This window comes from Falco naumanni, chromosome 10, assembly GCF_017639655.2.
Source record: "Falco naumanni isolate bFalNau1 chromosome 10, bFalNau1.pat, whole genome shotgun sequence".
NCBI classification, from domain to species: Eukaryota; Metazoa; Chordata; class Aves; order Falconiformes; family Falconidae; genus Falco; species Falco naumanni.
The window spans coordinates 22,533,472-22,548,322 of NC_054063.1; the positions used below are offsets into that span (position 1 = coordinate 22,533,472).

The window sequence follows — 14,851 nt, forward strand, 5'->3', positions numbered from 1 at the left end:
CAGCCCCCCAGTGCCAGTTTCGCTGTTCAGAGCCACGGCGAGAATATTTCTGGGGACAGACTGTGCCCCTGAGAGTGCGAGACCAGTGCTGGTACTGGGAAGCTGTCTTAACGTTTACAGCCAGGGAACGGCGCCTTCGCGGGGGAATTTCCCTGCCCTTCCCCAGCCCCAAAAAATTAAATATGTACATATTTATGTAAACCCCAGCCCTCACACCCCTCGGCAAAGCTTGTGGCTGCGCAGATCCTACCTGCCTCCTTGCTCTGCGCAGGTAAAGGTGCGCCGGGAGCCCGATCCTGCCCCCCACAAGCAGAAAGCGGGAGCGGGGGGAGCAGCGCGGGGGGGGGGGGGGGGGGGGGGGGGGCGGGGGGCCGGGGGCCGCTTGCGCAAGAGGAGTCGGTCTTTCCTGGGGCCGGGGCTATAAGATGCTGCCCGGGGAGGGGAAGGGCGCAGCGCGGGGCGGTGAGTGCCGGGGATGCGGGGCGGGCAGCCGCTCCCGGGGGGTGGATGGGGAGGGATAGGAGGGCAGCCGCTCCCCGGGGATGGATGGGTTGGGATGGGTTGGGGAGCGACGGAGGCCTCAGCTGCTCCCCACCGCCTCGCTCACTCCCGCTGCCCCCCCCCCCCTCCCCGGCCGCGGGTCCCACCTATTGCCGGGCTGGGGGTGACCGTCCCCCCCCGGGTGCTTACGCGCGTCGGGGCGCCGAGTGCGTCAGGAGCGCGGCCGCTGTAAGGCTCGGTCAGGTTCTGCCCCTGGGCTGGGGAGAACCAGCACCTCCCTCGGGGGAAGGGCTCTCTGGAAAGCAGATGAGCAATCCCCCTTCCCTGACAGCCCGTACCTATCGCTTTCTCTTTCTGCTCTGAAGCTGGACGGCTGGATTGACACCGCTGCTACAGGGAGGAGCCGCCGCCCAGGGACCCTCTGGCCCCCAGGTCTCTGATCACGGCGCTTGGAAGCCCTCGGTGCTATGCTACCCTGCCAGGTGCCGGATTCAAGGCATCCATCCAAGGTAAGGTACGGTCCGCTCCTGAGGCCGGGTGCGCGTACTTCGGAAAGGAAAGGGAGGCTGAGCCAGAGCCCGGGGTTCCTCAGTCCTGTACCCAGCAGCTGGGTTTCCAGAACAGTTTAGAGTTCCTACGGCACACGCCTACTTACTTGCTGGTTTGGAAAACTTGTCCTCTGTTTCTTGATCTGCAGAGGTCTTTCCTACCCCAGGTGGTGGGGAAGCAGATGGGGTGGAGAGGAGGGGCATGTGCTGGAGCTGCTTTTAGTACTAAAGAGAGAAACGGGGTTCCGAAGGCATCAGAAAACGGGTTTGAGCAGCATCGTTTGGGAAGGATGCTTGTCACCTGGGATGGCAAGTGGAGGGCAGTGGGGAGGTACGTGGGGGGCAGCAGCTGGTCCCCGGTACCACTGTATTGCTTTACCCTGGGGCTGGAGGGTGCGTGAGGTGGAAGAATAATTTCTTGCATCTAGAAAGGTAACAAATTGTCTAACACAGCAATTTGCTGCTTCTGCCTCTGCGAGGGGATGAGCTAAGGGCTCTTTGTGCTATCTCTGCTGCAGTGGATGTTTGCCCCTCTCCTCTTTTTCCTGGCTGAGCTTGGCTGCAGCGCCCAACCCACCTACCAGTGGAAGGATGCTGTGACAAACGAGAAGCTCACCTGCCAGCAGTGCCCGCCGGGGACCTTTGTGGCACAGCACTGCACCAGGGACAGGCAGACGGTGTGCAAACCCTGTCCGGATTTGCACTACACGCAGTACTGGAACTACCTGGAGAAGTGCCGGTACTGTAACGTTATCTGCGAGGAGAAGCAGGTGGAAGTGCAGCAGTGCAATTCCACCCACAACCGCGTTTGTCAGTGCCAGGAGGGCTACTACTCGGAGTTGGAGTTCTGCATCCGGCACTCTGAGTGTCCACCAGGCTCCGGTGTAGAGAAACTGGGTGAGTACCATAGCCAGGCAGCTGTGGCAGTGGGGTGCATGCTCCTGAGGCTCTTGTCACATCCCAAAAGCTCCACTGGAGCTAAAAATTGAGGCGCGATATAGCAGCCGACGGTTGCCTGTAGCCTGAGCTCCCTTTTTGCTCACCAGCACAGTGCTGTCCTTAACGGCCTCTGAAACTGCTCCTGGCTTCTTCTCCAGGGAGTGACTTGTTTGGGTTTTCCCTCCCACTTTCACTTTGAAAGCCTTTGCAGTCCCCCAGCACCACGCTTAGATGGGATGCAGCAGCCCCAGCATCCCCGTGCAGCTGCTCGCCCTGCCGGGGTCCCAGCTCATGGGAAAGTCCGAGCAGCTCCAGCTCCTCTGACAGCTCCTTCTTCCAGGCAGGTAGTCAGGGAGTGGGTAATGCTAATTATCTGGACTGAAAAACGCCGCTAATGATTTAAGAGCAGGGCTGGTGAATGTGTGTAGCTCTGGGGTTACATTCTGCGGTTTTTATTGAGCAATTTGTTTTGAATACAGCCTCTCCATGAAAGGCATACGTAGACAGGATCCAGACCCATAAAATCAGCCTCGTTTCGATTTACCTCTGGGGGAGATTCACAAGCCCAAGACTCTGTCCCTGGCAAGATTTAAGTCACGAGAGGTTTTAGGGACGTTTATTTTTCCATTGTTTCCCTAGCACAGATTTGCCTGGTCATTCATTTAGTTGCCCCCATTTGTGTGTGTGTGTGTGCAAACTTTCTAAAAATACAAGTTGCCTACGAGCAGGTTTGTGCCTCGCTGTCCCCTGAATCAGCTCAGACCAGGCTCTGCCTGGAAACAACACCTGGGTGTAATAAACCAGCATGGGCAGCATCAGCAAAACCAGCGTTATCTTGTTTCATGCTTTGAAGTGTGGAGGCTTTGAAGTCTTCCCATGTGCAGCACAGAAGAGCTCCAGGCTCGTGGGCCAGAGGAGAAATAATTTGTCTGCAGCTGATGCTGATGGCTGAGGTTTGGGGTTTAATTTTTCTATAGGACGTGACAGTTACCAAATGCAGTAGTGCAGCCAAAGGGGAACTAGGTCTCGAAGCAATGTGGGGAAGCGCTTTGAAATGAAACATCATATTTGGCTGGATTGTTGGCTGTAGGACTGATGAGCCATGTGAGCAAGCTGGGGCGTTTGAGGAGAAGTTGGTATTTTTGTTATTATTTACTTGTTACAAATGGTTTCTTGTGCGGGGAATGACAGCACCCCAGCTCAGGTGTCTGAACCCCACAGCAAGGACCGAGCGTCCAGCACGAGCGGGCAGAGCCCTGGGGCTGTGAGCGCTTGTGTGCGGACGGGGACGATGTGACCCTGTGGCCGGGGGCTGTGGGCAGACCTCGCTGCCTTTCGGGCTGGGCAGGTGCCTTGGTCCGTGTGCGGCTCCTCGGGGGACACAGGCTAGTTTGGATTTCCCATTCGCAAATACCAGCTCAGGTGTTGGTGCCATCAGCCGGGCTGGCTGGGACTTCTGGCAGTAAAGCCAAAGCGATGGCCTAAAGTGGGTTGTGATAAGGCAGAAAGCTCGTTCTTAAGTGGACAGGTGAAGAGGAGATGGAAAGGCACGTGGAATTTGCTACCGTCAGGGCCATTCCCTCTTCTCCCCGGCAACGTGTGAGACAGCCCGGTGCAATCTCGCTCGTGTGGCACTGTCCCTGTGAAACAGCGACGGGTCTGGCCCGGAGCCGGGGTGGGAAGCTGCAGCACTGCAGAAGCGAGCGTTGCTTTCACCTTCTCAGTGACTTTTACTTTCACTTGGCCACGAGCCTCCTGACTCCGCTCTGAATCAAAGGGCTGGTTTGGCACCCAGCTTAGCCATCATCCCAGCTTGGCTCGTGTCTCCTACTCAGGAGGTGGCCTTTTTTCAGTAGCAGATGAGATCTCCTCTTGTGTCTGGAGGCTGGTGGCAATTTATCAGCATGTGCCAAACGCTTCAGTTTGGGAGATGACCAGGGAGAGCATTGCTGTTCGTCCTACAAGAAGACACATGCTTCCCAGGGGAGCTGCAGGCAGCGATCGTTTCCAAAACATCACCCTCACCCTCAGATGGTGTCTGGCACTCTCTGCTCTGCCAGCATTGTCCCCAGCTCCTGCCCCCTCGCCAGCTTGTCACTGCAGCTGATGGTCCCCTTGCCTCCCCGTGCGCAGGTACCCCCTTTGAGGACACCCAGTGCCGCGCCTGCCCTCGCGGCTTCTTCTCTTCCTCCAACTCCAGCACCAAGCCGTGCCAGCCGCACCAGGACTGCGAGCAGCAGGGGAAGGTGACCAACGTGCAGGGCAACCAGTACCACGACACCCTCTGCACCTCCTGCGCTCCATGGAGGAGGAACAGCACACAGGAACCAGGTGAGCTGCAGCTCCGCGGGCAGAGCGGGAGGATGCTGGTACCATGATGCTGCCAGGGTGAGAGCGACCCTTCTGGTGACTTTTTCCTACTTAGATGCAAAATGAGGTGAAATAGCTTGCAAAAGAACAGAGCGATCCATAATTAACTATAATTATGGATAAATAGTCTGTCTGCCTCCCTCCCCCTCCAGGGTCAGTCTTGTAGGGCAAGGGCAGGGTGCAGGGCTTAATCAGCGAGCACCGCTCAGCCAGAGCCTGTGCAGGCTCCTTGCTCAGACAGAACAAAGAGCTGGCAGTGAAATCCTGGGGCAGTTTTTACCAGGGCATGGGATAGCTGGGGGATATCAGGACACGAGGACAGTTTTGGTTTGGCTGTAACTGATAGCTCACGGTGATAATCAGTAGCTGGTAACCAAGTTAGCAGATGCAAGGTGAAGGGCTGAGCCACCCAGCCAGGCTCCTGGCATGCCTCCTGCGCTCGCTTCTCCTGGGCTTTCAGCCTGTTTTCCAGGAAGCTTTCATTGGAGCCGCAACCTTGTATCGTGCAGGTTGAACGGAGCAGAGGCCAAGGCTCATCACCTGAGAGTAAGGTTTTGACCTGTTAGGTGAAAAAGTAGAAACAGGTGTCAACTGTGTCACAGTGATAGCGCAAATACAGCGCTGAGCTTGGCAGGGGCTTGGCAGGAGCCGCCAGCGGGCACAGCTCATAGGATCACAGAACACCACATTGGAAGGGACCTCAGGGATCATCTGCCTTGGAAAAAGCACAGGGCAAAGGAGCAGGGGAGATGATGGGCCGGTGCCAGGGCTGCTTTGTAACACGCAACCCAACTGATCTGGGAATGAGAAAGACTGAAGACCATCTCAAGGGCCTGACATCAGCTGCAGTGCGGCAGGCAGCTGGTTCCAGCCACCCGCTCTACCCTGAGCATCCAGCCAATATACGCAGGAGAAAAATTCAATGTGACTGATCTGGGTGGCGGTGAACCTGCACCCTTGAACTTCAACCAACCAACCAACCAAACCCCAGTCACAGAGCCATAGAACAGCCCAGGCTGGAAGGGACTTTGAAAATTCATCTGGCCCAACCGTTTATGGGAAGGGGAGCCTGGGTGAGGTTACCCAGCCATATGCCAGAAACCTCCCACGATGGGGTCTCCACTGCATCCCTGGGGAGGTTGTTCCAGTATTAAAAAAAAAAAAAAAAAAAAAAAAAAAGTCTTTCTTCCGTCAAGATGGTGCTTGATAGAAAGGCTTCAATAAAATCTCCTTCTCCACGGTGATGGAGTGAGGAGGCTGCTTTCCCCGGCAGCGTGCATGAGGAGCTCTTGCCTTTCCCTCCCCTGGTGCCTCCAGCTCAGGGCATTTTGCATTTTGCCTTCACATAGCCTGACTCACGCACCAGCTCCCTGCCAGGAGCGTGATCCTGCCAGCACGAGGGGATGGAAAGTTCTGTCATCAGTGGGACACGGTCCCAGGGAGAGGGGGTGGCCAGATGAGAGCACACACGTGTGCTGCCGCTCGGAAGTCAACGACACCCCCGGCCAGACCGGCCTTTCAGCTATTTATAGAGCGAGAGGCGCCCAGTGGAGCCCAGAGGGGTTTTTAACTCCAGCTCGTCATGATCTCACGGGGGAGGCGTGCAGGCACCTGCCGGCCTCCCTGCGGCGATGGCAGCAGCGGAGCAACTCAGTAAAACCTCCAAGGGACGGAGACTGGGCAAGGGAGCCTGACCCGCCCCACGATAACCGGTGAAACCGTCCCAGTTTACCGTGGTGTGAAACTGGGCTAGTCTCTCCCTGTTTGAGTAATCGTTTGACCTTGGAGTCTTGAAAATTCTTTCTGATTTCATTCCTTAGGCTGGATGTACTCCAGCAGTGCTTTAACCAGCTAGGATGAGGTCTGTCCAAAAGTCCTGATCCGGGCTGTGCTTGAAGCTGGTCCTGTCCCAAAAGGTGAAAATCTGCATGGGAAACCAGAAAAACTTTCAGGAAAAATAACATGTGTAAATATTTACTGCAACTACTTCAGATTTTTCTGGAGTTTCCCTTTCTCTACTCCCTGATAGGGAGGAATATGGGAAAGGCATATTTATTGTTTTTCAAAATGACAGGAACTTTTAGACATTGTTTTCTAACTGCTCCCTATAGGATGGGCTGCTGCTGGAAAATTCAGCCTGTGGTGAGGGCTGGACCCAGCCTTGCAGGGCAGTTAGCTGGCCAGTTAGCAATGCTGTATCTGGTGCTTTCCTCCCTTCTTCCTTCCAACCTCGCTTTTTCCACTTGCAAAATGCTTACTCTGACCTGCTTGTGCCACCACCACCAGCCGGTAGCGCCAGCCGGCTGGCCTCCCTTCCCCCTTAGGCAAAGGATGTGCCCACCGCAAGGCAAACGCTGCCGCATCCTTGGGCAGGGACCGGTGCTCTGCCTGGGCGCCGTGCGTGGGCAGAGCTGGGCAGGTGGCCCCCAGCTCCTGGTCACGGATGTGCGTGGCCATGTGAGAGCTAAAATAAATGCCCTCGCCACTCTGGAAGATGGCTTGTGAGAGGTTTCCCATCAGGCTCACTGGGCTGGGACCCCCGGACCGAGCTGTGGCCCGAGAGCAGTGCCCAGGTGAGGACAATGTCATAAAATCATAGAATAGTTTGGAATGGAAGGGACCTTTAACGTCCATCCCCCCTGCAATGAGCGGGGACGTCTTCAACTCAACCGGGTTGCTCAGGGCCTCGTCCCACCTGACCTTGAATGTTTCCAGGGATGGGGCATCAACCACCCCTCTGTGCAGATGTCCCATGGAGAGGCTCGGTAGGGCTGTGACCTGCTTTCCTGATGTCCCATGGTCACCTTTCCTCTAACCTCTGGGCGGTTTTCTCCCACTGGCTCTAGGAGACGACGAGTGTGAGCAAGCCATGATTGATTTTGTGGCGTACCAGAACATCCCCCCCCGAAAGCTGAAGCGCCTGCAGCAAATCCTGGAGTGCTCGCCGAAGAAGCAGGCGCTGGGGAGCAAGGCAGCCAGCCAGGAGAAGTTCAGGGCTTTCCTCACCAACCTGAAAGAGGATCACTATGAGGTCAGCAGGCAGCTGCTGGTCGCCCTGCGAGCCACCAAGCTGCACTCCATCGAGGAGAAGGTCCGCCAGCGCTTCCTCCTGCAATGAGAACACAAAGTGAACTTTTCGGGTGGTTTTTGGTTCGTTTTTTTCTTCTGTGGCTTGATTAATTTATTAATCTTTCTAAACCTAACTTGAAGCATTAGAGGTGAGCGATGGGTCAGAGTTAAGCCGTGCGGGGGCAGATGTGGTGGGTCCCACTCGGGTGCGGCTGGGTCGCTGCCTCTGGGTGGGATGCGGTGGCCAGCAGCATCCCTGCGCCAGTGGCCGGGCCGGCTCCTGGCAGCTCGCTGGGTGCTGGCTGCTGATGTACAGCAGACACAAAGGTCAATATGTTATCAGAAGAGAAACATGTGGCCAGCGTCATTTTTTTTCTGGGGAAGAACCCAGCTCCCTCCTTTTAGAAAACTGTCTGGCTTTGTTTTAAACTGTGTGGGTTTGGTTTTGCCGGGGTTGGTTTTTTAGTTATTTAACAGTATTTCAGAGGATTCCCTTGCGTTTGTTAGCACACTTTTGTTTTGAGAAAGGCGTTTCCTGGGGAGACACGTGGGGTGAAGGATGCCCCTGAAGTCACCGTTGCAGCTGGCTTTAGATTTATTTCTAAACTACCTGTTTTTGTATCATGGGTGAGAGATGTTTTCTAAAGAAACAAAAGAAGTTATTTTATTATACAACTTCCTGTCACCAGAGTCCTTTCCTAATCTCATTTGGAGGAGAAAGGTAGTGCTGCAAGTCCCAGACCAACATCTGACTCCGCTTACCCTTGCCCAGTTTTTGCACGTGCTTCACCCCACCATCACACGTCAGCCACCCACACGACACAACGGCTGCGGGCGAGCGGGGTGTTGCCTGTCTGCGCTGGGATTTGCTGCCCACACGGCCAGGGTGAAGGTCACATCTCTTGGGTTGACCCAACTGTGTCACCCTGAGACTCTGGTCTGTCCCCAGACCTGAGCAGATGCTGCAGCAAATGAAGAGGTGCTTCGTCAGCCAAGAGCTGTGCCTGCGGGCGCTCCTGCTGACTGCAGGCAGGGCTGGTTTTAAACCTTGTAGGTGTCACTTAGGGAAGTCAATAATGACACTCTCAGGCATTTTCCAGCCTGTGGCAATGATGACACAGAGCCTACATTTTCTGCCTTGGATGAGTTAGGCTTTTTTATAGCTCGCCAGGAATAGTTTGTGGTTCAAAAGAGGAATATTTCCCCCCACCGAGGAGCTGTTAAAAGCACTCTGAGAACATGTGCTACGTGGAAGTGCCCCCACCCTTCCTTCATGAGAGGAAATCTGGCATAACCAAGTACAGGAGGGAAATTTGACCTCCCCTTGCTGCCCACAGACACATCCTGGGCTCTCCCTGCTGCAATGACGAGCTGTTCACCCCGGCCAGGCTGGATGGGCAGGGCTGGCCCTGCAGCACCGCTTGCCCTTTTGCTGCTCCAGAGCCCCTGTGTGCCTGCTCACACCTGCCTGGCGCTGCAGACTCTCAGCTGGGCATCCCAGACTTGCAACCGTCTCACCCCAGTTTGGGGCTCTGGGGATGAAGTCGTTCAGTGATGCTGATGTTGTCCTGGGTCAGTTCAGCCAGGGACAAAGAGAAGCAAATGGCTCAAAAGCAGGAGAGGGGACCTCTCGCTCCCACCCCTGCACTGAGCCAGACTGATCCTGGCAGCCCCTGCGCAGCTTTGCCAAGCCTGGCCTTGAAATCCTACGGGGGGCTGCACAAGGGGCCGTAACTCCCCTTTCCAAGGCTCAGTTATCGCTGTTATCACTCAGTTATCACTGATAACTGTCTAATCTCAGCCCTAGTGAGCTGCTTTATTCCAGGGGGCTGCAGCTCCATCCCCAGGCATGATTTACTCCGAGCCCCTTGCCAGTAGGAAAGCGCCGATGGCACAGTCCATGAGCCATGGACAAAGAGGGTTTCCATCAGAGTAACGTGAGAAACAAAGCACTGCTGCAGCGTGCGAGGCAGCGTGCGAGGCAGCGTGCGAGGCAGCGCACCCAGCACTGGCAGGTCGAAGGCTGGAGCAGCCAGAGCCTCCGGCATTGGCTGCGGCTCCACAGGGGATTCCCATCCCGCTGCGTTGCAGTTAGTCCTGATGCTGCGCCAAGGATTTGGTGCCCTTGGTCTAAAGGAGAATGGGAACGGGGGGTTGATAGTGTGGGAGCTGCCTCCTGTGCTTTGTCCGTATCACCCTGGCTTCTTCAAACATGTATTCACCATGAGAGTCAGCAGGGGGAAGGAGGCAAAAGGAGAATATTATTGGCAAGAATCTGATAGTCATTATCTTGGACGCTGGTTTAGTTGGGTGATTTTTCCAAAGAAAAGAGGTGCCTTTTTTGTGTATTTTTTGTGATAAAAGCCCTCAGCCCTGAGATGGAAGTGCCCTTGGGGTACTGCGGCTGAGCTTGGGGTCTCGCGATGCCTTGTGTTGTCCTTGGAGCTCGTTGCCCTTCTCACCAGCAAGGCAAGAGCTGGGGGTTGGGCTGGGGGCTCCACCAGTGGTGCAGCAAACCCACAGGCAGCCAGCTGCAGCCCCCAGGCTCCTGGCTGAGCCGTGGCTGCCCACCAGCAGCTGCTCGTGGCTGTGACGTGGCGGGGGGCTCCGTGGGAGTCCGGATCCCACCAGGCACTGGCCGAGCAGCTGTGGCTCAGCCGTGCTCAGTCCTGGGCTCAGCTCTCCATGTCTACACACTGAGCGATGCCAGAGCCCACCAGCTGATAAACATGGATGGGGCCGTGATCCCCTGCTCCTCCCAGCACATGTCCTCCCTGCTGCGCTTGCCCTGGCCTGGAGAAGAGCCCAGGAAACATCTTTCCTGCTGAATGCCAGTGCATAAGAGGGGCGCTGGGGTTGGGTTTTGGGTTTGTTTTGGAGGCTTTAGTTGATATCGCGAGTGCTCTGTCCCATCTGGATGTCAGCCTGCACCGATCCTTTGTCCCTTCACACAGAGCAAATGCAGCGGATGCTGTTGTAGGCTTCCGCCAGCCCACAGGTTTGCAAGAGTTTGTGTCCCACTGCCGTGACTCCGAGGGGTCAAACACCCCCATGTGCAGGTGGTACAGGGGTGAGGAGAGACGCCTGGCTCCTTCCCATCCTCCTGAGAAGTGATGCTTTGCTGAGCCCCTGTGGCCCCCCAGCACTGAGCAGGGGCCGATCATGTCCGATGATGGGTGTCTGTCACCTGTGTGCTATGCCACAGCACAGTGGGGACCACAGACCTCAGCTCACCAGAGCAGGAGAGGATGGTTACAGTAACGGGATCACCCAGCCTGTGCCAGGTGGGTTCTGCACTGCCAGGTTCCCCCAGCCGCCGGCCAGTGCAACCAGGACCGAGGGTCTGGGAAGGCAGGTGATGCCCTGCACCACCCAGCAGCTTCCCAGCTCCGTGCTGACAGCGTGGCTTGTTATTCCAGGATGTCTCGTGAGCACCGCGTGTTGTTATCATGCTCAGACCCGGTGGTGGCTCGGTGCGCATTTGGGTGCTGCCCAGCACAGGCAGGTTGGAGCATCCCTTTGGGATGCCGCCTTCCAGGCAGGTGGCGTTTTGGGCCGCGGGGCTGTTTGCAGGCTGTTTGCAGGCTGTTTGCAGGCTGTTTCTCAGCCGTGCGAGCCCTCTCCCCAGGTCTCCCTCTGGCTGTAGCCCGCACTCGCCTCACGCCAAGTTAGTCGGAGTTTCTGCACAGCAAAGCTTCTCTGCGTGGGCTTGCAGACAGTGTGACAGTAGGGGATCTTTCTGGTAAATATTGACCTTTATAACAGAGTCCAAACACCCCGGCACGAGTCCCACCCGGCTTCCAGGAAATGGGCTTTGCTGGAAAAGCCTGCATGAGCCCCGCGGTGCTGGCCCCAGCCCTCCCTGCCCGCTCCACGCCGGTGCCTCGCACTCAGACCATAGCAGGCGGTCACAGACCAACCTCGGGTAGATCATCAGCTTAATTAGCTGAAAAGGTGAAATAACTTCAGAAGATAAAAACCCCTTTTGGTTTTCACTGAAGTTTCCGAAGCCTGGAGAGAGAAGAGGAACGGTCAGCAGTGTGAGTTTCTTCCTGGTAATTTAAATGGCTGCTTTCTTTATAAGCTGTGTCTAACGACAAGTACATAATAACATTTAAATGTGGATGTGGCTCTGTCCTGGGGATGACACATATTTACTTCACAGAAGGTAATTTTCCCAAATGCTATGAGCACTACATAAAAAGACCAAGCCCATGCTGTTCTTGGGTTGGGCTTCCCTGTGCTGTTAAATCTTTAAGATAAGGGGAAAAAACACCCCCAAAATAACTAGTTTATTTAAGCTGTTGAGGCACGGCCACATTACGCCTGTGCCACGGCCTGACTCTGACGCCGCTCACGGCAGCCAGGTGTGGCAATGACTCAGGGTGGCAGCGGGTCCTCAAAACCACGAAACCACCATCGGCAGGAGCCGACATGCTCCCGCGAGAGCAGTTTGGACACGTTACGCTTCAGTGCAATGAGAACAGCGTGTGTGCTGGCCCAGCACCCGAGGGTTTGAAAGGGGGCAGGTGTGATTACCATTCATTCAAGGAGTCAGCGGGAGTTTTTCTGGTGAGGTCATGCACAGCTGGCTCACACTGCGGCATGGCAAGTGCGGAGAGCCAGGATCGCGAGAGGAAACCGAGGGGGGATTTTTTGAGGTGTGCAGAGGGATGCAGGGGCATGTGACCAGTGCAGACTCATAATCCTGCTTGTCGAAACAGACTCCAGCCACCCTTGGCCCTGGGGTTACAACCTAGTCACAAGACAGGTAAATTCACCCTTCTGCCTGCAGATTTTCCCACTGTTTGTTTTGCTAGGGGGGTCTTTGCCCCCTGCCCTCCCATGTCACTCAGCAGCCAGCAGCGGGCTGAGCCCTCCCGACACTGCGAGGCAGGGCTCCGGAAGCGCTAACACACCCGAATTCATCCATCGCTATTCCAAAGAGGCACCGATGCTATCTCCTTTGGAGGCATGCATCTTTTTTTCTTCTGATCATGGAAGAAATGATGATCATTACTTCGGACTGTAATCCCTTGTGTTGCATTCCCTGCTGAGACTCATCCCCTGCTGCTGCACGTGCTATTTCTGTAGTGACCCAATGATGGGAGCCACCTCCTCCGGTGCCACGGCTGCAGATGGAGAGCACTGGCTGCGTCCAGCGAGCCAAGGTCAGACTGACGAACTCAGTTGTGCCTAAGAGCAGGAGCAGAGAGAGCTGAAGCACGCAGGGCAAACCAGCCTGTGCTCAGCTCAGGGGTACCTGAACTGGGGTGCCAGAGAATGTGACCTGGGAGAGGACCCCTGACTCAGACAGGGAAGCAGGTGCCATGATGCTCAGGACAAAGCCATTGCCACAGCCCCTGCCTGGTATCGCAGCGCCAGTGATGCTGCCAGGCCAGACCCAGACCTTCCACAATGCAGCACCGGCTTTCCCTCACCCTGCTGCTATTTCTCAGTCCTCCCCTGCTGCAGGTCTTCGTACACATTTGTTTCTGTCTGAGCCTTCAGGGGGTGAAGTCTCAAAACCAGCAGGAGAAGCAGAAATTGTTGCATCCCTGTTTTTACAGAAAACAGCTACTGAGGTGCACTGACCTGCTCCATGTCACTGATGAGCATGCTGGCATTGAGCTTGGTCACCTTGCCTGTGGCAGGTGTCCTCTCACAGCACGCCAGCTGGGCTCCGGTGCCACCCTCTTTGGCTATGCATGTGGGACCAGGGAGATGCTTTTCTCCTAAGGAAGGGGTCTCACCTCGTGCCCCTGCCCTCGGTTCTACCCCTCCTCAGTTTAGAATTTCTGCTCCCTTCCATGTTCAAGGAGCTTCCTGGGAGCAGGACGTCTGAAAGAGCAAGAGGAGGCACAGCAGACGTGACCCGTTCCCAGCCTGGGCTGGTCGGATACAGAACTGAGCAGTGAGGACCAGGAGGCCCCATTTGGTGCTGGTTCAGCATGCCAGGTGAGGAGATGCCCAAGTGCCCTTGGGCCAGGTGTGGCTCATAACCATTGATCTGTATCCAGCCAGAGCTAGGTGAAACTCTGCCTCCTAACCACTTTTCCTCATATGTCTTTTAATGAAATGAGAATTTTTGCCCCATGTTGACCTAAACCAGAGTCTGACTAATAACTCCTTCCAATGAAAACATGAAAACCTCAGTGAAAAATATTAATGAAAAGGAAACATTTTGGTTCGTCAGTATTACTCCTATTAAAGAAGCTCAAACACCTTGGTAGCCTGATGACCCTACAAGTGCTGCAAAAGCGTCCCCGCTTCCAAGCTGCGCCTGGCCTCGGGGCACAGTGTCGGTTGGGGGCTCGCTCCCCCCACCCCTTCCCTCACTGCCCAGCTGCCTGTGTCTGTCACCATAGGACCCTTCTTTCCCCCTTGTAAAATATAGTGAGCTTTCTAGGTTCCACATTTCAAGCGTTCAGAGCTGTTTGCAGTAAGCTTGTTCCAAAATAAGCAGATGATTGCTGCCTGCCGCTGAGCAGGGCGAGGACAGGTGACGGTACCTTTCAACCACCACCTCCCAAAGTAGATTCAGTTACTTGGGAGTATTTAGTGCCCAGCAGACTTGTCCAGGCAGTGCTGTAGCACCGAATCGCTAGTTAAAAAGGGAGCTAAAATACTAGCATGAAATTAATCCGGTTTCTTGTAGCAGTTACAGAAACCAACACTGTATAGTTTTTACTAATTTCCAGTGTCTGCTTCCCAGCAAGTGTCAGGAGGACAACTGTCCTTACAGAAAAGCTTGCTTGTGCCCCGAGAGGCTTGAAAGGTCACTTACAGGAATCCATCCAGCCACAGGGTCACATCAGAAGCCTGTTTGTCCCATTTGTTCAGCCATTGTTTGGCTCCCCTGAATCTGCTCCCAAGGTCTATAATGCTCAGGTCTGGCCACTGCTGCCTCTTAGCTTGATTAAAATACTAGTAAACCTTCTGGTGCCCTTTAGCTTACATCAGTTTTCTGGGAAACACGGTCAGGAAGCTTGCAATGACTCCAGCTAAAATGTCCTTACACAACACCCTCACTGTTCATTGAACCACAAGCACTTTAGGTATTATTGTCTGGGTCAACATAAAATAGTCTTTCCAAAGCAACTGTTTGCTTACTCTTTAAAAACAATGGCATTTTCCATCTAACACAATGTTTAGGCAGAGGGCTAGAACAGCCTGCTTGTGCCCAGACGACTAAGCAGCATTGGAAATCAGAGACCCTATAGTGCTGTACGTATGTGGGGGAGAACCAAGGCGCTGGCTGCCGCGTGTGGTGTCCCTTGCCACCACACCAGGTGCCAGCAGTGTCCCATGCTCGGTCTGGGGCTTTCCCAGCTGCTCTGAGCACAGAGGAGCTCTAGCTGTGTTGTGACTTAGTGTAACACAGGGGACTGGAGCCAGGAGACTCGATCATTTTTCTATGGAAG

At 55.2% G+C, this 14,851-nt stretch overlaps 1 protein-coding gene across 2 annotated transcripts; it reads left to right on the top strand.

The window, feature by feature from the left end:
• Positions 1 to 590: 590 nt before the first annotated feature.
• Positions 591 to 7,561, top strand: TNFRSF6B (TNF receptor superfamily member 6b). Of its 2 annotated transcripts, none has more exons than XM_040608270.1 (4): positions 591 to 1,010; positions 1,568 to 1,946; positions 4,122 to 4,319; positions 7,205 to 7,561. In XM_040608270.1, the coding sequence occupies exons 1-4, from the start codon at positions 969 to 971 to the stop codon at positions 7,474 to 7,476; spliced, it is 891 nt and encodes a 296-aa protein (XP_040464204.1). In that variant the 5' UTR covers positions 591 to 968; the 3' UTR covers positions 7,477 to 7,561. The 2 variants fall into 2 exon arrangements, with proteins under 2 accessions (XP_040464204.1, XP_040464205.1); XM_040608271.1 differs by having other exon boundaries at positions 592 to 1,015.
• The last annotated feature ends 7,290 nt before the right edge of the window (positions 7,562 to 14,851 follow it).